The 22,770-nt window shown below is 38.8% G+C and overlaps 1 protein-coding gene across 1 annotated transcript in view; it reads left to right on the top strand.

Annotated features, from left to right (window-relative positions):
- Window positions 1-1,953: 1,953 nt before the first annotated feature.
- The window catches only part of AKAIN1 (A-kinase anchor inhibitor 1), a 53,016-nt gene continuing 32,199 nt past the window's right edge, over window positions 1,954-22,770 (top strand). Inside the window, exon 1 of the mRNA XM_032293293.1 lies at window positions 1,954-2,326. Coding sequence (XP_032149184.1) covers window positions 2,311-2,326 — 16 coding nt within the window. The 5' untranslated portion in view covers window positions 1,954-2,310. The remainder of the gene's footprint in view (window positions 2,327-22,770) is intronic.

Below are 22,770 nucleotides of genomic sequence, written 5' to 3'. Positions count from 1 at the left end.
ACGGGAAAGACCAGCCCCTCATGATTCAATTACCTCCCCGGGTCCCTCCCACAACACGTGGGAACTCTGGGAGAATTCAGGTTGAGATTTCGTGGGGACACAGCCAAACCATATCACTGCTGAATCATAACCTTTATTTTAACGAGATCCCCATGGGATTCTAATGCACGTTAATGTTTGAGAAGCACTGATCTAACACATTTGGTTTGCCCTCGCATAGGGTGTACTCTACTCCCAGGGTGCCAGTGATTTCCTGGAATGAGTAATTGAGGCTGTGCTCTCTCTTAATTAATCCATTAATCCATTTCACAGCTAATCCTTATAACAAACCTTCAAGATACCTTAATCCTTATATTGCAGACGAGACAGGACAGGTTAAGTAACTTATTTAAGGTCATGCATCTAATAAATGGTGAAGATGTTGTATCTGGGTCTCAGTCTGACGATTCTCAAGTATTTTGTTGTTGTTGTTCCTATACTATATTGCTTTTTGTTGAACTTAATCATGGGTAACTGTTTATGTATTGGGAGATGAAAGCCCACTTAAACATAAGGGCTGTAAAAGAGAGCTCTTTTGAGTGTGTTAAAAGAAAAATGTCTTTCATTCAAAAATTATTTTAAATGCTGTTTTACTCTTTCCATGGGACGAAGCAAAAAAGACAGAGTGAAGCACCTTTGGAGAAACTTGGCAAAATGGGAGAACTCCATCCTGTCATGCACACACTTCATCCTGCCCATCAGCTGACTTGCATCTTGCTGCTGCTGGGGCAGGCCCGTATGTTCAAGCCTGTTTTGAACCAGGTGCTAAGAGCAGTACTGATTGTATTATGTTGAGGCTGTCCATATGCCTCCATGCAAACTGTAGTTCAAAAGCTGTAAAACTATTTGCATTTTCATTTTATCAGATGGCTTTGAACAAAACCAGTGCCAATAAGGCTATTTTGATGCTTTATATTTGCCAAAAGACTGTAGAGCTTATGGCCATCAACCAATTATTAAGAAATACTTAATTTTCAGAATAGTTATATTTTCCAGGGATAGTTGCAAGTGAAGAAACCCCATAAAACACTGGAGATGACCTTGATTATCTTTGTTCTTGGAAAACCATATTTAGCTGGAGAAAATGGGGAGAGGCTGGAGGATTCTGGGTGGGTTTAGCTTTGGGTTTGTAGCCCACATGGACCTGTTTCAGGCTGGGTGACATCTAGTGTGGACTGTACACACTGCACAAATATTACTTAGGTAATAGATACCTAAAATGAGCAATGGATTAGGAGCATGAAGTGAGCATGAGGCAGTCCCAGTACCTTTAAGGTAGAACTGAGTGCCTGGTGGGGGAAGGGGATGCAGACAGTTTTCAGCTGGATAAGGATAGGGGAAGAATTGATATTCCTTGATTGATCTCAGGGCTGTTCTCACACTTGCAGGGGCCTCTGTTGGCTCATCCTTGTACAAGGTGTATGAGTTCTCTTTCCTCTGCCTTGGCCAGCTTTTTCTAAAGTGATGACCTTGAGAACCTTCAAGCTTAGGACCTTTCAGAGCCGGGTTTGCCACCTGGGAGTGGGGCCTGATAGTGGCGTCCTCCTCAGTGGCACATTCCTCGAGTGCTCCATAGTCACTCTGTCCTTCCCTACTGCTCTCTTCCTGACGTTATCAGAGGACTGGGACTCGCGAGAGAGGACTCACGGACCTCTAGGACCTATTAACTTGACAGCCCTGCCCCTCTGTTCAAGCCAGCCCAACTCGGAGAACTCAGAGTCATCCTCGAGAGTAAAGAAAGCTCTTAAGAGTTGTTTTTTTTTTTTTTTTTTTTTTTTTTTTTTTTACAAACCTATTTTAAATGTCAGTCCAATATCCACGGGAGCGAGCGACAGCAGGTAATTAAAAGCAATTAGCTGTCCCCTGCCGGGAAGTTTGCCTTTCTCTGTCTTCCTCTTCCGTCCTTCCTCGTCGCGTGAAAGCGGTGGAAGTGCTTTGCTCCCTAAGCAGCGGTGTACGCCGACGAGCTGGCACAGGAATGAGGGATGGACTGAGTGGGGAGTAGCTCTCCTCCCATCGCCGCGTTGGCCGCGGGCGCAGAGGTGCATTGTGGAGGCCGAGCGCGCCGCAGCGGCCGGAGCTGCGGCCCCAGCATCTCGCGGCGGGAGCTGTCCGGGGTGCTGACCGTCCCGTCCGCCGCCCGCCGCCCGCCGCCCGCCGCCAGCCCTGCGCGCCCTCCTGCCCAGGACACTGCCAAGTCGGGCCTTTTCCCCATCCTCCGTCTGCCAGTCTTTCTCTTTTAATCTAGGGGCGTAGCGGCTACAGGAAATCATGGTGTTCGCTCCAGGTACACCGCACCTTGCTTTTTCACCAGGTGTCCAGGAGGGGAGCAGGGTAGGGGACCGAGAGGAGAGGGAGAAAAGGCCTTTACCTTACGGCCCATCTGCGCGTTTCGGAGTTCCTGTCTGTGTTCGGGGGCGGGGGAGTGCCTCGGCGCGTCGCCTTCGCCCCTCTCCCCGGTCCCGCCCCAGCTGTCCTCTAACACCCTCCAGCCCTTCCTCGTACTCGTCCCGCTGCTCCTCTTCCCGCCTGGCTCCTCCACACCCCCTCCGAGCTCAGGCGCCTTGAGAACTGGGACTTTGGCCAGCAGCACGGGCACCTACAGGGGCGAGAGAGACGAGCGGTGGGGCAGAGTGTAGTGGGCTTCGGGCTACTTGCGTGGGAATCTCCTTCACTGCTACTTCCCCCTCCGCAGAATTGGCAATGTGACCCGGGTCCTCCTGGCCTTCCGAGGAGAAGGAGGCGAAGTGGGCAAAGCCAAGGGGAGTAGGACGAAGGGCAGAGGAGCGACACTCCTTAAGGAATTAGCTCTGACACTCTGGCCAGAGGCTGCAGCACAGAGGCAGCTACTGCGGCGCGCTGGAGGTTGCAGTGTCTTTTTGGAGCAGGCAGTGAAGGACCTTGGTCCCTTTGCTGCTCTCCGTGGGTACAAGTTGGAGAAGAGTCAGATTTGTCTGCGGTTGACCGGCTTACCGGCGTGTGCATGCGTGGGCATTTGAGTCCGCCCTACTGGAGCAAGGGATGCGTATCAGGGAGGCCAGACTAGGCGAGGAAGCGGGGAAAAGCGTGGTCATTGTGAACCTCCGACGCTGCTCCTAGGAGTAGATCTAAAGTATTTTAGGGTCTGTTTTCGTTAAAGACTGCCGTGGAAAACAGGGAGTGGGGAAGGCTGGAGAGGCCTAGAACTCTCTAGCTTTGTTACGGGGGTCTTTAACTTGAAAGATTGGCATGCATTTGCCGCGGTCATGGACCTTAAATGGCTGGGGAGAAAAGACGTAATGCGTTTTTTTAAAGGGAAGAATGGAGTCTGGACTTCAAAAAATTCAATTAGCAAAACTTGAGAAGAGGAAGTCAGTCCCCTCCCCCTCCCTCTCAGGATGCCAGCTGGGGAGGGAGGGATGAGTTTCTGTGGGCTCTGGCTTTACCGCAGGCAGTGGTTCTTAGGGGACCGCCTTAAAGGAATGCCCAGGAGCTCTTCCCATACCCATCCCAAATAACTCAAGGGAGGAAATTGTTCCATGTAGTGAAGGACATTCGATCAACACTGGAACAAGGAAGTTGGAAAATAGCTCTTTGCTGTATTTATACAGCACTTAACACTTTACAAAGCAGTTTCATGCTGCTATCTCATTTGATCTTCTAATTACCCTAGGAGTTAAGGACTATCATCCTACTCTACCATCCCCAGGGAGGCTGGTTCCAGATAATCTTGTCAGTCTCAAATGGAGTTTTGTGAACTCATATTCTGTTTTTTTCTCCCAGAACCTTTCTTCCTGACAAAATGTCTTGCCCGTTTCAGGGGTACATGCTTTGTGGTCCAAAGTCAGATGTAGCTAGAGACTCAGCATATCCTTTCCTTTCCAAGGAGGGGAGAAACATGGTGTTGTCCAAGAGTTATGGTTAACTAGGCATTTTCTAAGAGCAAGATTGTGAGCGATGGCTAGTGTGATGAACAATGGTGAATTTCTGGAGTGGACTGGCTTGGTTTAAAGAGCTCACAATTTGGATAGGACTTTACTTTTCCATTTTGCTTTCAAGTTTTGTATTAGTGTTTTGCTCTGTATGGAAAGTGAAAGTTATTCATAACTGTCAGAGATGGCATAAATTGACCTGAATAGGATAGATACAAAAACCTCTGGGGAAACATTTTTCTTTTGCATCACTTCTTCAATTTTGGGGTTCTCTTGAAAAATCATAAGCATTTTGGGACAAAAACAGGGTGCTAAAAATGTTATGTCAACTTACCTTCTCATCTATGGATCATTTGTTTTCTAATTCATATAGTTACATGTGTTATTCTTTAAGAAAAGCAGAAAAATGAATTGCTTTTGAACTCCGCCAGATTTTCAGACTGCAACCTCATTTCTTGCCTATTGCTTTTCTAAATCTCTATAATAATCTGGGAATCCAGATGTTTTATAATAGTTAAAGGAAATACACTCCTATCCCTTTCCTCCAAGCTAACCTAACACTCAGAAAGGGAAGAAACAGGGTCATGTGTTAAGATCACTCCAAAATTATTAAAAGAGTGTTAGGTAAGCCAAGATGAATATAACAATAAATTAACAAGGAGCTATTCATAAAATTGGGTGAGTGGGTACTGTGACCTTTAAAATATGTTGTAGCTTTTTTGGATTTTAGTGCAAGAGAGCAAGAACCCTGAGGTATTGTTCTGAACTTCCTTCAGATGACTGGACTGCCTTTGAATGATTCTCCTGGCTCTTTACCTTAAAGGCAAACATGAAAAGTGACATATTTGTAGAACAAGTTCTAGTTCAGAAGTACAATGAAATGAGGGAGAATTAGAATGAGACTTTATTAACCCTAATTAGGATTCAGTCTTATCATATGGCATAATGTATCCTTACATTTTCTTGTTTCAGTTAGTCTATAGATTGTAAAGAAAACAGCTTAAATTGGACAGGGTATTTGGGTTGTTTTCAGTTTGCATAGGGCAGACAGCAGTTCACGCCTATTTTTTCCTCCTTTTTTAAATTATTAAGTCAACTATAATTTAGGAGAGTTTTAATTTTGTGCCTGCCAGTTTTCAAACCCCTTAAAGGTAAGGGGCATGACTACTAATTTTTTAAGGACTTAATTACTTGAAGCCCATCACTTATTTATGCTTCCTTTTAAAGGAGCTATACAAAATTATTAATGGTTAAATGAGATATAAAGTATTCATATATATTAATTTCTCTTTAAGTACCATATGTACCTAAATAGAAGATAAACTAAGCTAGGCTACATGACTTTGGCTAAAGATCAAAATGAGACCCCTTGCTTCCTTTTCCTAAATTGCTTTATTCCTCCTCCTCCCATCCCAATAAACTGAAGATAGAAAATTTCAAGAGCAATATGAGAAAGCTAAGAAGCATACAACCAATAAGGAGAAATATATTTGTCCCCATGATATGAAACTGATCCAGGTTATTTAGGCTGTGGATATGGCAATATCTTCCATTCAGGAGGAAAAACAGTTCTGGGAGGAGTTCTGTACTTCTAATACAGTGCTCTTGGTATTGTGAAGAAAAATCAATGAATTACTACTAATTTATAGACAAAGTCAAAGTGGAACAAGAAGAAAGACCACTGGCCACTGGTAGTAAGGGTGAAAAAATACACAAGGGACTGTCAGGATATTTCTTGGCCTAATTCCAGGAAGAGAAAGAGGATATGTTCACAAGTCCAAATGTTTTTTCAGTGCCATGGTTCCACTCAAAGAATTCTAGACTCTGAACAATCAGGTTCCTTTTCCTAAATTCTTTCTCCCTTGAGAAAGAGCTAATAAAAAAACAGCATGAGGTGGAAAGTGAGGGGAGAAGTTATCTTATCCCTGGGCCATTCCCCACTTGCTTTCATGATTAGTATATAATTCAGGGATTAGTGTACCTTTCTTGTGGATAAGCCTAATATATACTTGATTTGCCTTCAAGTTAGGTGAATTACCAACATAAAAATATTTCTTTTCTTGCATGAAAATTAGTCAAAGTATGATAACAAGGATTTCTTGGAGGAATAAAAATGGTGTAATTGTAAGCAAAAAGACAGCTAGTCTCTTGACATCTAAGTTTCATTGGAAGAATATTTAGTACCAATATTTCTAGAAGGAGCTTCCAAAGATATATAAGAAAATATTCATTGCAAGGTATTTATATCTTGTCTTCATTTGTATAAACTGCTTAATAAATTCCTGAGACATTGATAAATAAATTATATATCTGTCTTAACTGTGAGGTTTACAATCTGCCAACACAATAAATTCTTTTCTGTTAGCCTAGTCTTTCTTTTTTAACTTCAATTTGTGTATAATTTAAAAAATTCATATACAGTAAAATTGGCTTTTTTTTGGCATAGAGTTATATGAGTTTCAACGTATGTATATATTCATGTAGTGACCACAAAACAGTTTCATTGAATCTAGTTTTTCTCTTGTACTACCCCTTTGTAGTCAGATCGCTTCCCCTTCCCCCTCATCCTGCCAACCTCTGGTGACCACTGCTCTCTTTTCTAACCCCATAGATTTGCCTTTCCAGACTGTTGCACAAATGAAATAATGCCAATTTTTGGACCACTGGGGCTGTTTCAACCAAATCCCATAGATGGAGTGGCTTATAAATGACAGAAATTTATTTCTCACAGTTCTGGTGGCTGGAAGTCAAGTCCAAGATGCTGACATATTCAATGTGTGGAGTGGGCCCATTTTCTCATAGACAGCACCTTCTCACTCTACCCTAATGTGGCAGAAGGGCCAGGGGTCTTTCTCAGGCCTCTTTTATAAGGGCACAATCCTTTTCATGAATGTTCCACTTCTGGGATGAAATCACCTCCAAAAGACCCCACTTACTATCACCTTAAGGGGTTAGCATAAAATACGTAGCTTTTGGATCTTGGCTTGTTTCACTCTGCGTAGTGTATTGTGTATATGGAAAGCTCATTGCTTTTGACTGTTAAGTAGTATTCCATTGTATGGATGTACCCAAAGCTGTTCATCCCTTCCTTCATCAAAAGGAATTTAGGTTGCATTCAATTTTTGGTGATTATGAGTGAAACAGTATTAAGTATTGCTGTACATATGTGTAAACATAGATTTTCACTTATATAAATACCTAGGCTTGGGACTGCTGGGTCCTTTAGTAAGTACATGCTTAACTGTTCTCCAGAAGGGATGTACCATTTTGCATTACCACCAGCAATGCATAAGAATTTTACCTGTTCCTCATCTTTGCCATTCTAATAGGCACACAGTGGTCTTTATTGTGGTTTTAATTTGTATTTCCCTAATGACTAGAGGTTATATATCTTTTTATCAGTAGCTTATTTGCCATGTGTATATTTTCTTCAATATAGTATCCGTTCAAATATTTCACCCACTTTTTGAAGGAATGTTTGATTTTGTAATGTTGAGTTTTGAGAAAGTGCTTTATATACTATGAAAATATTCTGTTGTCAGATATGTGATTTACAAATATTTTCTCCATTTGTGGCTGGGCTTTTTATTCTCCTAACACTGTCTTTTTTAGAGCAAAAAGTTTTAATTTTACTGCAATCTAATCAGTTTTAAAAAATAGATTGTACTTGTGATGTGATATCTAAAAACTTTACCTAACCCAAAATCATGATGTTTTCTCATTTTGATTTGATTTGTATAAGTGTGAAGTATATCAAGATTCACTTTTTTGCATATGAATGTCTAATTGTTCTAATACCATTTGCTAGAAAGACGATATTTCTTCATTGAATTACCTTTACATCTTGTTAAAAAAAATAACTGGGTCTGGTGTGGTAGCTCAAGCCTGTAACCTCAGCACTTTGGGAGGCCAAGGCAAGGGAATTGCTTGAGGCCAGGGGTTGAGAACAGCCTAGAAAATTTACAACATAGTGAGATCCTGTCTCTACCAGAAAAGAAAGAAAGAAGAAAGAAAGAAAAGAAAGAAAGAAAGAAGAAAGAAAGAAAGAAAGAAGAAAGAAAGAAAGAAGAAAGAAAGAAAGAAAGAAAGAAAGAAAAGAAAGGAAGAAAGAAAGAAAGAAAGGAAGGAAGGAAGGAAGGAAGGAAGGAAGAAAGGGAGAAAGAAAGAGAGAAGAAAAATTAGCTGTGTGTGGTTGCAAATGCCTGTAGTTCCAGCTATTAGGGAGAATGGGGTGAGAAAATCCTTTTTGAGCTATGACTGAGCCACTGCACTCCACACTGGGAGACAGAACAAGACCCTGTTTCTAAAAACAAACAACAAACCCTAACTGACTATATTTATGTGCATCTATTTTTAAAACTTTTAGTCTGTTTCATTCATCTATATGTGTGTCCTTTCATTAAAACCACACTGTCCTTATCAATGTAGCTTTACACAGGTGGAGCCTCCCTAATCCAAAACTCTGAAATCCAAAATACTCCAAAATCTGAAGCATTTTGAGCACTGACATGATGCCACAAATAGAAAATTCCACACATACTTACAAACTTTGTTTCATGCACAAAATTATCTAAAATATTGCATAAAGTTACCTTCTATGTGTATAAGATGTATATGAAATATATGTGTATCAGCCATGTGCATAAGATATATGTGAAACATGAATGAATTTTGTATTTAGACTTGACCCATTCACAAGATATCTCATTATGTATATGCAAATATTCCAAAATCTGAAGAATATCCCAAATCCAAAACACTTCTTGTCCTGAGCAGTTTGGATAAGGGATACTCAACCTGCAGGAAGTCTTAAAACCAAATAGATTAAATCCTCCAATTTATTTTTTTTTTTCAACATTGTTTTGGCTACTGTAGTTCCTTTACCTTTCTATCTAAATTTCAGAGTTAGCTTGCCTATATCTACATAAAATTCTGCCTAAATTTTTATGGAATTTCCTGAAATCTATGGATCAGTGTGTGGAGAATGAATTTCTTAACTATGTTGAGCCCCAATTCATAAACAGATATGTCTCTTAATTTATTTAGCTCTTCTTTATTTCATGAGAATTTTGTAGTTTTCAGCATATTGATCTTACATACTTTGCTATATTATACTTAAGTGTATCTTTTGAGAGGAGCTATTGTACATGTAATTTGAAAGCAATTTGACTTCTGAACATTCATTGCTAGTATAAAGGTATGGTTCAGTTTCACATGTTGACCCCGTTTTCTACGTTCTTGATTCACTGTCTTACTAGTTGTAAGGGCTAAGTTGCAGATTCCTTAGGATTTTTTTTAATGTAGGCAGGTACTTTGTTTGAAAAATGTTTTATTTCTTCTTTAGTAATTTTATGCCTTTTTGTGCAGACTAGCGCTCCTACTTCAATATTAAATAGGAGTAGTAAGAAGACATTCTTGCCTTGTTTACAATCTTAGGGGAAAGCATTCAGTCTTTTACCTTTAAGTATGATATTAGCTATAGTTTAGTTGTAGATACTTTTTATCAGGTTAGAGAAGTTTCTTTTTACTCATAGTTTGTTGAGAGATTTTATCATCAATAGATATTGAATATTTTCAAATATTCCCTCATTACCAATTTACATATTGAAACCCTAACCTCCAGTGGGATGGTATTTGCAGTAGGGCCTTTGGAAGATAATTAGAGTTAGATGAGGTCATCGGGGTGGAGCTCTTACAAATGGGACTAGTACCTTTATAGGAAGAGACGTAAGAGATATTATCTCTTTCTCTGCCATGTGGGAATACAGGAAGAAGGCATTCATATGCAAGTTAGAAAGAGAGCCACACACCAGAAACTGAATTGGCTGGCACCTTGATCTTGGACTTCCCAGCCTCTAGAACTGTGTAAAATAAATGTCTAAAGTTTAAGCTACCTAGTCTAAGGTATTTTTGTTATAGTAGCACAAACAGATTGGAATATTTCAATTTTTTCTGCTTGTATAAGATAGATTGTATAATTTCTTCTTTAAATGTTTCCTTCTCCAGTAAAACATCTGGTTATAGAGTTTTGTTCATTGGGACATTATTAACCACAAATTCAATTTCTTTAATAGATGAAGGACTATTTTGTTTATCTTGAGTGAATTTCAGTAGCTTTTTAATAAATTGGCCTATTTCATTTATTTTTTGAATTTTCATGAATACAGTTATTTTAATAATTTCTTATTTTCTATTTAATGTATATGAGTTCTATATTAATAGCCCCCTCTAGCATTTGCATGTCTCCTCCAAAACTCATGTTGAAATTTAATTGCCACATAGCAATATTAAGAAGCGGACCTTTAAGAGATGATTAGGTCATGAAGATTCTCCCCTCATGAGTGAATTACTGTTGCAAGAGTGAGTAATTAGTTATTGCAGAAGTGAGCTGTTGATAAAAGGATACTTTCAGCCCCATTAGTCTCTCTGTCTCACATGCTTGCTTTTGTCTTCCACCACGGGGTGACCCTTGCCAAATGTGAGCACCGTGCTCTTGGACTTCCAGGCATCCAGAATTATGAGCCAAATAAATTTCTTTTCTGTATAAATCACTAAGTCTGTTGTATGTTGTTACAGCAACACAAGATGAACTAAGACAGAAAATCGATACTGGGAAGTTGGCCTGTTGGTATAACAAATACCTGAAAATATGGAAGCAGCCTTGGAACTGAGTAATGAGTAGGAGCTGGAAGAATCTGGAGGAGCAGGCCAGAAAAGTCTGTATTGCTGTAAACAGAGCATCAAAAGTGAATAGAACACTAAAAGAGGGCTGTAGGAAAAGTCTGAAATTTCTCAGAGACTATTTAAGTGGTTGTGACCAAAATGTTGGTAGAAATATGGGTGATAAAGGATAAGGCCTCAGAAGAAAATGAAGAACAAGGTGCTGAAAATTGGAGTAAAAATCATCCTTGCCATAAAGTAGCAAGGACCTTGACTGAATTGTGTCCATGCCTGAGGGCTTTACAGAATGCAGAATTTAAGAGTGATGAATTAGGATATCTGGCATGGTTACTTTTAACAGCATTCAGTGAGACATAAGATGAAAGGAATGACTTAAAGACAGAATTTATAATTAAAAGGGAAGCAGAGTAGAATAAATGGAAAAAATTAAGAGCCTGGCCATATAAAGAGTGAAAAAGTGTGTTTATTAGAGAATACTGAGGCCAGAATGCTGTGGCCAAGTCATTCTTTCCTAAGGAGATTACAATGGATAGAAGGAAGCCAGGTGCTATCCATAAAGGCAACGGGAGAAAGATTACACAGGCATTTCAAAGATCTTCGAGGTTGCCCCTCTTAACCCAGGTTCAGAGCTCTAAGAGAACAGAATGGTTTTGGGGGATAGGCATGGGGTGCCCTCTACAGTCTTGCTTCCCAGAGTTGTCTTGGGTCTCTAGTCCCTACATTTCAGCATAGTTCTCCTTGGCTGCTCCAGCCATGGCTCAAGTGGGCTCAGGTATAGCTCTACCTGCTGCTCCAAAAGTACGAGCTGTAAGCCTTGGTGGCATCTACATGATGCTAATTCTGTGAGTGCAAGAATACAAAGCTGTGAAGGCATGGCTTTTTCCACCTAGATTTCAAAGAAAGTCATAATCAGCATTGGTGCCCAGGAAGACACTTGCCCCATGGGTGGAGCTGCCACAGACTTCCTCACTAGTCAATGCTAAGTGGATCCATGGAAGTGAGGCCACCCTTGAGACCACAGAACTGTAGAGTTACCTGCATACAATGCCAGCTTGGGAGAGATGCAGGCAAAATACTTCAACCTAAGAGAGCTGAAGCATGAACTGAGCCCAACAAAGCCATGAGGGAAAGGTTGTCCAAAGTCTTGAAGCCCAACTCCTGTCCCAGGGTACCTAGGATTCAGGACATTGAGTCAAAGGACATTATTCTTCAGCTTTAAGATTCAATGTTGTTTTCTGCTGGGTTTTGGACTTACATGGGGGTCAGCTACCCCTTTTTTCTGGCCTATTTCTCCCTTTTGACATGGAAATGCCTATCCTATGCATGTCCCACCATTGTATTTTAGAAGTAGATAACTTATTTTGATTTCACAGGTTCACAGCTAAGAGGAATTTGCCTCAGAATGAATCACACCTTGAATCTCAGCCATCTTTGATTTAGATGAGACTCTGGACTTTGAACTTTTGAATTAATGCTGGAATAAGTTAAAACTTTTGGGATTATTGGGATGAAATGAATATACGTTGCATTGTGAGAAGAACATGAGTTTTGAGGGGCTAGGAGTAGAATCCTACAGTTTGGATGTCTCCCCCAAACTCATGTTTAAATTTAATTGTCATTGTAACAACAATATTAAGAGGCGGGACCTTTAGGAGGTAACTAAGTTGTGAAATTTCTGTCCTGATGAATGGATTAATGTCATTATTATAGGAGTGGTTTCATTATTGCAGGAGTGGGCTCCTGACAAATTGACAAGTTTGGCTTCATTTCTATTCTGTCTCATATGCTTGCTTCTGCCCTCCACCTTTCCACCATGGGATGATCCTCACCAGATGCCAGTGTCATGCTTTTGGACTTCCCAGCATTTAGAACCATAAGCCAAATAAAATTACGTTTTTTGTAAATTACCAAATCTGTAGGTATTATGTTGTAGCAGCAATGGACAAAGACATTTCCCTTTCATTCTGGATATTAGTAATTTGTGTCTTTTATCTGGTTTTGTCTGTTTGGCTACAGGTTTATTAGTTTTAAAATCTTTTCAAAGATACATCTTTTAGTTTCATTGATTTCTTTATTGGTTTTCCTGTTTTCAATTTTGTTGATTCCTGTTCTTTATTATTTCTGTTTTTCTTCTTGCTTTGACTTTATTTTGCTTTTTTTCCCTTGACTTAAGAGAAAACTTATATTGTTTATAAGAGATAATTCTGTTTTCTAAAATAAGCATATAATGCAACAATTTCCAGCTAAGCATTGCTTTAGAGTTTTCTAAAAATTTTGATGTATTTTCATTTTCATTCATTTCAAAATATTTTCTAATTTCCCTTGAAACCTCCTTGTTATTCCATGGATTATTTAGAAGTGTGTTGTTTAGTCTCCAATTATTTGGGAATTCTCTAGATATATTTTTGTTATTGATTTCTATTTTCATTCTACTATGATCAGATGATAAACTTGCAATTGTTTCAATTGTTTTAAATTTAGTAAGGGATGTTTATAGGCCAGAATGTGATCTATATTGGTGAATGTTTTACATGCACTTTAAAACAATGTATATTTTGCTCTTATAGAGCATTGTGGAATGCTCTATAAATGTCATTTTGATACAGCTAGTTGAAGGTGTTGTTCATTTCTTTTATATCCTTCCTGATATTCAGCTTACTTGACCTATTGATTACTAGGAGAGGAGTACTAAAGCCTCCAGAAAAAAAATTGAGGATTTTTCCATTTCTCATTATGGTTTACCACTTTTAGCTTTATATATTTTGAAGGTCTCTCCTTAGATGCATGTATACTTGAGATTGTTCCATCTTCTTGGTGAATTGACCATTTTATTGTTAGAGAGTGTCCCTCTTTATTTCTAGTAACCTCACTCTGAAGGCTACTTTGATAATAAATCTGGAGCTTTTTAGTTTTATTTTAGGTTCAGGTTTGTTACATTAACTGCATGTCACAGGGGTTTGGTGTACAGATTATTTTGCCATCCAGGGAATAATCATAGTACTTGATAGGCAGTTTTTGATAGTTTCTCCTCACACCCTCTACCCTTAAGTAGGCCCTGGTGTCTGTTGTTCCCTTTTTTGTGTCCATGTATACTTAATGTTTAACTCCCGCTTATAAATGAGAACATGCAATATTTGGTTTTCTGTTCTTGTGTTAGTTTGCTTATGATAATGGCCTCCAGCTCCATCCATGCATCTACGGAGCTCTAGCCCCTACAGTTCCAGCTGCATCCATGTTGCTGCAAATGACATAATCACATTCTTTTTATGACTGTGTAGTATTCTATGGTGCCTACATACCATATTTTGTTTATCCAGTCTACTGTTGATGGGCATTTAGGTTGATTCCATGTCTTTGCTACTGTGAATAGTGCTGTGATAAACATACACCTGGATGTGTCTTTATGGTAGAATGATTTACATTTCTTTGGGCATATATCCATTAATAGGATTGTTGGGTCAAATAGTAATTCCGTTTTAAGTTCCTTGAGAAATCACCAAACTACTTTCCATGATGGCTGAACAAATTTACACTCCCACTAGGAGTGGATGAGCATTCCCTTTTCTCTGAAACATCACCAGCATCTGCTATTTTTTGGCTTTTTAAGAATAGTCACTCTGATTGCTGTGAAATGGTATGTCATTGTGGTTGTGATTTGCATTTCTCTAACAATTAGTGATGTTGAGCATTTTAAAAATATGTTTGTTAGCCATGTGCATGTCTTCTTCTGAAAGTGTCTGTTAATGTCCTTTGCCCACTTTTTATCGAGGTTGTTTATTTTTTGCTTGTGAATTTGTTTAAGTTCCTTATAGATTCTTGATATTAGACCTTTGTTGGATGCATAGTTCGTAAATATTTCTCTCCCATTGTCGGTTTACTATATTGATAGAATCTTTTGCTGTGCAGAAGCTCTTTAATTTAACTAGGTCTTATTTGTCAATTTATGGTTTTGTTGCAATTGCTTTTGGATTCTTGTTCATGAAATCTTTCCCAGGGCCTATGTCCTGAATGGTATTTCCTAAGTTATTTTCCAGGGTTTTTATAGTTTTACATTTAAGTCATTAATCCATTTTGAGTTGATTTTTTATATGGCATAAGGAAAGGATCTAGTTTCAATCTTCCACATATGGCTAGCCAACCATCCCAGCACCATTTATTGAATAGAAAGTCCTTTCCTCATTGCTTGTTTTTGCCAACTTTGTTGAAGATCAGATGGTGGTAGGTGTGCAGTAATATTTCTAGGCTCTCTATTCTGTTCCATTGGTCTATGTGTCTGTTTTTGTACCAGTATCATGCTGCTTTGGTTAATGCAGCCTTGTAGTATAGTTTGAAGTTGAGTAATGTGATACCTCCTGCTTTGTTCTTTTTGCTGAGGATTGCCTTGGCTATTCAGGATGTTTTTTTCTTGTTTGTTTCATATGAGTTTTAAAATAGTTTTTTTTTTTTCTAATTCCAAGAAGAATGTCATTGGTAGTTTGATAGGAATAGCACTGAATCTGTAAATCGCTTTGGGCAATATGGCCATTTTAACAGTATTGGTTCTTCGTATTCTTGAGCATGAAATTTTTTCCATTTGTTTGTATCATCTCTGATTTATTTGAGCAGTGCTTTATAATTCTTATTATAGGGTTCTTTTACCTCCCTGGTTAGCTGTGTTCCTAGGTATTTTATTCTTTTTTGTATCTATTGTGAATGGGATTGCATTCTCAATTTGGCTCTCAGCTTTGAGGTTATTGGTGTATAGAGATGCTACTGGTTTTCGTACATTAATTTTGTATCCTGAACTTATCTGGTGTTGTTTATCAGAACTAGAAGCATTTGGGCAGAGACTACAGGATGTTCTAGGAATAAAATCATATTGTGAGCAAACAGAGAGAGTTTGGCTTACTTTCCTCCTGTTTGATGTCTTTTATTTCTTTCTCTTGACTGATTGCTCTGGCTAGGACTTCCAGTGCTATGTTGACTAGGACTAACTTTCTTTTGATTAGTGTTTGAATAATATGGTGGATCCTCATTATTTGTGAATATCATATTTGTAAATTTACCCACTCCCTAAAATTTATTTGTAACCCCCAAATCATTGCAGCAGTTTTGCTGTCATTGTGGGGCATGTGCAGAGTAGCAGAAAATTTGAGCCACCTAACACGTTTCCAGCTAAGGTTGAACAGTCTCTCTTTGTTCCAGCTCGATACTATAAACAAATGTTCTTTCTGTGCTCTATTAGTGCCATGTGCTTTGTATTTTTGTTGATTTCACTGTTTAAAATGACCCTTGAATATAGCGCTAAAGTGTTCTATAGTGTTTCCAAGCACAAGAAGGCTGTGATGTGCCTTATGGAGAATATACATGTGTTAGGTCAGCTTGATTCAGCCATGAGTTATAGTACTATTGTTTGTGAAATCGATGTTAGTGAATCAACAGCATGTGTTAAGTAAGGCATCTTTAAACAGAAACACACATTAAACAAGGTTGTGTATTTATTGCTCAATTGTAAAAAATGTTGTGAAAGAGGCTCATAGAAAACTAACCCTGTATTTTTCCTAAGATCAATGATTTCAATATGATCTAATTAAGTGTTTGCAGTAACTTTATACAAAATAACTACTGTGAATAACAAGAATAAACTTTGTATCATTTTCCATTGTTTTACTTTTAAACTACATTTTACATTAAATTCAACATGGTTTTGTTTTTTTTTAAATCTTGCTTTTTAATCAACTGCAGAGTTTTAAAGGTGGTTTAAGTTGGCTACTGACTGCCTACATGTCTTTCTTTTCTAACTATATTTTCTGATTTCCCATTATCATTTAAAACTGAATTGTATTTCAACATTTGAAAATTTTCATTATTATAGTTTTGGAAATTTTAGAAAGCATAAGTAACCAAATGAAAACATAAAATCACTCACAGTATCATTCAACTAGTCATTACCGATACATTGAATATAACTTCATATCCTTTGTCTGTATGAATATATCTTTCTCTTTTTGTAACAAAAATTTTATCCTGACATGCAAATTATTTTTTGATGTGTCTGTTTACACAGTGAACTCTTATTTTTTTATGTCATTCAGTTGTCTTTTTAGATATCATTTTTAAAAAGACGGCAAAAGGTGCCATTATTTATATTTTTCCTTTCAGATGATAAAAGTGAGGCTTTAAATACCTGACCTATTTAGGTTGCAGAGCCAGGATTTGAAAGTTTGGCCATTTTTTTTTTCTGTATACAACACAGTTATTAAGTAGAAGTTAACAAACAATTTGCATAATAGACTTAGGGACAAAAAAATATGTGCACTAAATAAAACTGGTCTCTTAGAAAGAATCTTCTGTATGTCCAATACCTTTTCTTCAAAGTTAGAGGATAGAAGATGCTCTTCTCTCCTGCAGAGAAGTGGACTCTGTGTCTGTACAATTCCTAGATTCTTCATGTATTCCTGGATGCTGCTGTCAGGGATGGAGAGAAAAGAATAGACAGCCAGGATTGCCAAAACTTGTCTAGACAAATAAGAAGACCTAATAAATTCACACTGTGCTTTGTAGTTTTCAAAGCATTTATATTAACTATGTGCCACAGGCATGAGCTTTCCTGAGGTGAAAATCAATGGAATTGGCTAAGTATAGTCTCTCCTTCTCTATAAAACTGATGAGAATATTTTGGTTATTCCATAGCAATTCAAATATGAGGCAAAGTTGGTTGTTGCAGAAGCTTGGCTTTGCAGACAGATAGGGCAGGGTTCGAACAACTAATTTCTTCCATTTTCACATTTAGTGACATTGTGTAAATTATCCAATTTTGCGTATATGCTTATTTGAAAAATGAGGATCATAATATCTGTTTTCCAGAGTGGTAGTGAAAATAAGATGAAATGCCCAGCCCACGGTAAGCTAAATAGAAGCTATTACTGATGTTATTCTTGTTTTAAAGAGGGATGACTAATAATGTACCTTTCATATACATTTGCATGTGGATGATCTCAACATTGAATCATCAGTGGGGAGCTAAACAGTTGATTCTTTCTATGGAAAAAGACCAACTTACTGAATCACTATGTTACCTGTGCAGATAGTAAGAAACTTTAAAGCAAAATGCTACAATAAGCTAAGTTGATGATAAAGCAGATGTCTGAGTGCATCCTGAGATGAATAAGTTATGAATCATGGAAAGTTGCTGTTTAAAGGCTAGCAGCTGCATGCTTGAAAGCAGATGGCCATCTTGCTCATCTGAATAATTCTGATCTCTTCCAAATTTAAAAGTTGAATACATTTAGGTATGAAGATGAATGTGTCAAAACACCTGGTGTCCCTGAATGATGATTTTCTGGTGAAGGTATAGTGCATTATGTTTTTAATACTTAACTACTTAGGTAGAGTCAATTTGTATTGTGGGGTATTTAGATCTACATTACCATCCTGTCGTCTTATGTCATAGCTAGACACATATATTCTTGGATACTCTTCTTTGACCATTATCTTTGGTCTTGAATGATCTTAGGAAGAAAGCCACAAACCTTGTTGGTGAAACAACCTTGCAATCACTAGGTAGGGATTAGGAGAGGGTTGGAGTTTTCTTCAAAAGCACTGACTTGCTATATGACTTTGCGTAAGTTAATATAACTCCTGTGCCTCTTTTAAAATCTTGATTTTGTTCCACATCGTCATCCCCAGAATCCTTGGAGGTTTAGCTTCTTAGCTCTCCCTAATGATCTTTACTGGGCAGAGGAGATGAATGTAAGAAAAGGCAAGGGAGCTTACATTTGTAGAAGACCTACTCTGTGCCATATGTATCACTTGCACTTTTCAGCAAGGAACAACTTTATTTAAGTAAATGCCAAAGTAGAACTGTCTTTCTTTAACCTGTGGCTAAAATGCTGTTCCATATCCCAAATAGTCCCAGCTGATCAGTTTGCTATAATGAGCAGACAAAAGTAAAATGCCTTCTCCTAATTCTTTTAAAAAATTATATCTTTTATTCTCTTTTTGAGGTGGGGATTTACTCTGTCACCCAGGCTGGAGTGTAATGGTACAATCACAGCTCACTGCAGCCTCAACCTTCTGATCTTAATCAGTCCTCTTACCTCAGCCTCCCGAGCAGCAGGGACTACAGACACATGCCACCATGCCTGGCTAATTTTACATTTTTTTTTTTAAGAGATGAGGTTTCACTCAGTGCTCAGGCTGGTCTTGAACTCCTTGGCTCAAGGGATCCTCCCACTTCAGCTTCCCAAATTGTTGGTATTATAGGTATGAGCCGCCTTACCTGGGCTATATTTTTTTTCAAACTAAGACAAGTGTTGCTATGGCTCTCAAGAAATGCAATGAAATTGTGAATGTAATATCTACATTCGGGACAAGTATGATGAGTTTGTTTGGTATTTAGACAGGAGGGCTCTATGGAATCCACATCTTGTGTTGCCTGACAGAAGTTGTTAATTTTTATCTCCATGGAATTTATTTCTAACATTCTTGTGCACTTATTTCTTCCTTTCCATTTTATTTTTGCATTTTGGGGGAAATAAAAAATGAAATTATGTGTTTATTGCCATACCATAGATGAGATTTTAATCACTCTCCAACCAGGAAATTTAGAATGAAGTTCCCTACAGCCTTAATTGCAATCCGACTCATGCTTCAGAGTAGATTATTTCCCCATCTGATTAGGTCATGCTATACGAGTTAATAATTAATAGTTATTTTACTCTAAAAATAACTTATGTCAGGAAGGACAACATGTAAAGCTTCTCTTATCTTGCCATTCTTTGTTGTGCCTACAGGACAGTGCTAGTTGAGTAGAGCTGTTGGCCATCAGTAGAAGGACCAATATGAGCACCCCTCCTGTACTGGCCTTAGACAGGAGCAGGTCTGTACCCACAAATCTCTCAGTCACATGCACCCGGCCTTGGAAAAGAGAAAACAACTGCCTTGGTGGGAATGGAGCTGAGGATATCAGTTAAGGCCATAAATATGTGGGCAGTATGGAGGATAAACACTTCATATAATTTGATTCCTTTATTTCAGAAACATTCACTGTCTATCTTCTATGAACTATGCACTCTGTTAGGTAGTGAGCAGAACTTTAATATAAGGAAGGACACTAAAGTGTCAGAGTGCTGTGATTGAAAGGCAGAGAGCAAACAGGTTGGAGAGGAAGATGTGTCAATTGTTTTGGGGAGAAAGTGACTGCCTTGCTCTAGGTCTGAGTGCCCCTGGGAAGCCTACACTAAAGCTGTGTTCCAATAAAGAAACCCTCTTCCACCGACAGTCCCTTAGCACCACCAGGCCAGGCATGGGACTCCATTTATGAGCGCTGGAATGTGGGATGGGGAAAGAGAAGCTACTGAGGGTGAAAGAGGGTCCTTTTTGTTATGTCCTTTTAGGTACATAAGTGTACCTTATAAAGAAATGGCCTTTAGTACCTTTAAACAGCAATAAACATGTCCTTGAGAAAGGAGCATATTAAAGAACTGAAAAGAGACTTTCTAAGGGGAGCAGATGTATTTGATATGGGTCCTAACTCAGGCCCATGAAGTTTATCTTCTACTTGAAGTTATCTCCTTTGAATGAGCACTGTCACCGCTAGGACAGCATGAAGGTGTGGCAGGCTCCCGACTTCTCAAAAGACTAAAACTAGAACTACCATTAGATCCAGCAATCCCACTACTGGGTATCTACCTAAAGGAAAAGAAATCCTTATATTAAAAAGATACCTGCATTCATATGTTTATTGCAGCACTATTCACAAGAGCAAAGATATGGAATCAACCTAAGTATTCATCAACAGATGATTATATAAAGAAAATATGGTATACGTATATATACGTGCATATACTCAGCTGTAAAAATGAATGCAACCATGTCTTTTGTGGCAACATGAATGGAACTAGAGGCTATTATCAAGTTAAACCACTCAGAAACAGAAAGTCAAATACCGCATGTTCTCACAAATGGGAGCTAAATAATGTGTATGCATGGACACAAGGAGTGAGGTAACAGACTTTGGAGACTCACAAGGTGGGAAGGTAGGAAGTGGGTGCGGGATAAGAAATTACTTAATGGGTGCAATGTACTATTCAGGTGATGGCTACACTAAAAGTCCAGACTTCACCACTAATTAATACATTCATATAACAAAATTGCACTCTTATCCCCTTAAATGATGCTTTGAGCATGGTTAGACATGTTTTTTCCTTAGTTTCTCTAAGCATAGCTGAAGCTGACTTTTATTAAACACGAAGAGAAAACCCAAAGAAAATTGGCATACCAATACCTTTAAAGGGTGAGGATTTTTATCTGATTGCAAATATTTTAATTCTTAGTTCCCGTTCCAGTTTACCTCATTACTTCTGTGCTTTGGCTCAGGGATTATCAGTGCTGAGTATACCTGGAAAGCTCAGGGAACCACCCAGGCTGGTAAAATAAAAATTTCTAGGGGAGTGTCCTAAGCATAATTTTTTTTTTTTTTTTTTTGAGACGGAGTTTCGCTCTTGTTACCCAGGCTGGAGTGCAATGGCGCGATCTCGGCTCACCGCAACCTCTGCCTCCTGGGCTCAGGCAATTCTCCTGCCTCAGCCTCCTGAGTAGCTGGGATTACAGGCACGCGCCACCATGCCCAGCTAATTTTTTGTAGTTTTAGTAGAGACGTGGTTTCGCCATGTTGACCAGGATGGTCTCGATCTCTTGACCTCGTGATCCACCCGCCTCGGCCTCCCAAAGTGCTGGGATTACAGGCGTGAGCCACCGAGCCCGGCCAGCATAATTTTTTTAAAAAAGCTCTCCAGGCAATTGATTGTGTGGTTGGGTTGAGAAGTTCAGATCTAACTTTTTAAGGGCAGGCACAACAGGCAGGTGGCTTACCTGATTCTTTATTCTCCTGCTCCTTGTGCATCTCCTTTTGGCACATACAAATGCTCTGTACATGTTGTATAAATGAATGAACAAATTACTATCTTTCTTTCTATCTCACAGTTTTCCCATTAAGTATAAATCAAGAGAAAATTCTAACTCTGCTGCTCACCTGGGGGCCTTTCCCCTCAAGCCTAGCCCTGGTTTGAAGAACACACCTTCCTGGTCACTGACAGCTCTGCAGGATTGTCACTTTTTAGATACTGAGAGTAATCTTGTCCCACTTCCTTTTTTTTTTGAGGTGGGGTCTTGCTCTGTTGCCCAAGCTGGTATTGAACTCTTGGGCTCAAGCAATCCTGCTGCCTCAGCCTCCAGAGTAGCTGGGATTACAGGCTCCAGCCACCATCCATGCTTGGCTTGTTCCACTTCTTCATGGTGAAATCTCAATCATTCAATTACCATAGCATGCACAAAACTATGCATATCAATAAACAGGAGGGTCTGTCTGTCCTTAGGCAGATGAGTCCTACCATGGTTAGGCTAGGGGATGAAGCACAGTCCTCCAATACAGGAGGCAGAAAGCAGGAACATGCAGCCACCCAGAGCAACACCAACCTGGATGTGCAGTGAGGACCTTAGGGACAAGTCTTTCTTGCCTGGCTGTTTGCTTACAGACATGACTCAGGTGGATAAATAGTCACAGTTGAGGAAGGAACAGAACCCACAACATTTGTGCTCAGGAATTCCTCAGGCAGTGTTGACATCATGTCTTCTCCAATGACGTTCTAAGCAGCTTTTGATGTTCCTTCAGACAATCATCTGGGTCAAATGGAGAAATAGGGGCAGTGTTCTTAGTACCACATTTCAGAAGGGCATGGCAATGAAAATTTCAAACAGAAGAAATAATCGAGTATATTATCAAACCCTAAGTTTTCTCTTTGGCTCGAGGCTTCTATTTTTGTTATATGACTTAACTTAGAAGCAATTTATATATGAAAAATAAAAACAGCATATTTATTATTTATAGAGTATTTACACAGTGCATGAGTCTGAAAATAAATATTTAATGCTATTTAATGTGCTAAGTATTTCAATTTGTTTTGAGAATTCTGGGATTGAATTGCCTAAATGTTTGTCAAACTTCCGCAAAAGGTGATTATAGCTATATATATCTATGTATATGGAAAATAGAAAATACACATGTAAAATGTCATCTCTTTTAAAAAAATAAACTCAAAGTCAATATGCAGGAATCATGGCATAGGAAAACACTGCTGGGCTTGAAATCAGAAAATTG

The sequence above is a fragment of the Sapajus apella genome, unplaced genomic scaffold (assembly GCF_009761245.1).
Source record: "Sapajus apella isolate SASKATOON/1434 unplaced genomic scaffold, GSC_monkey_1.0 scaffold29, whole genome shotgun sequence".
Lineage (NCBI taxonomy): Eukaryota > Metazoa > Chordata > Mammalia > Primates > Cebidae > Sapajus > Sapajus apella.
The sequence above is the reverse complement of the archived record's forward strand: the minus strand, read 5'-3'. Positions and strand labels throughout refer to the sequence as shown.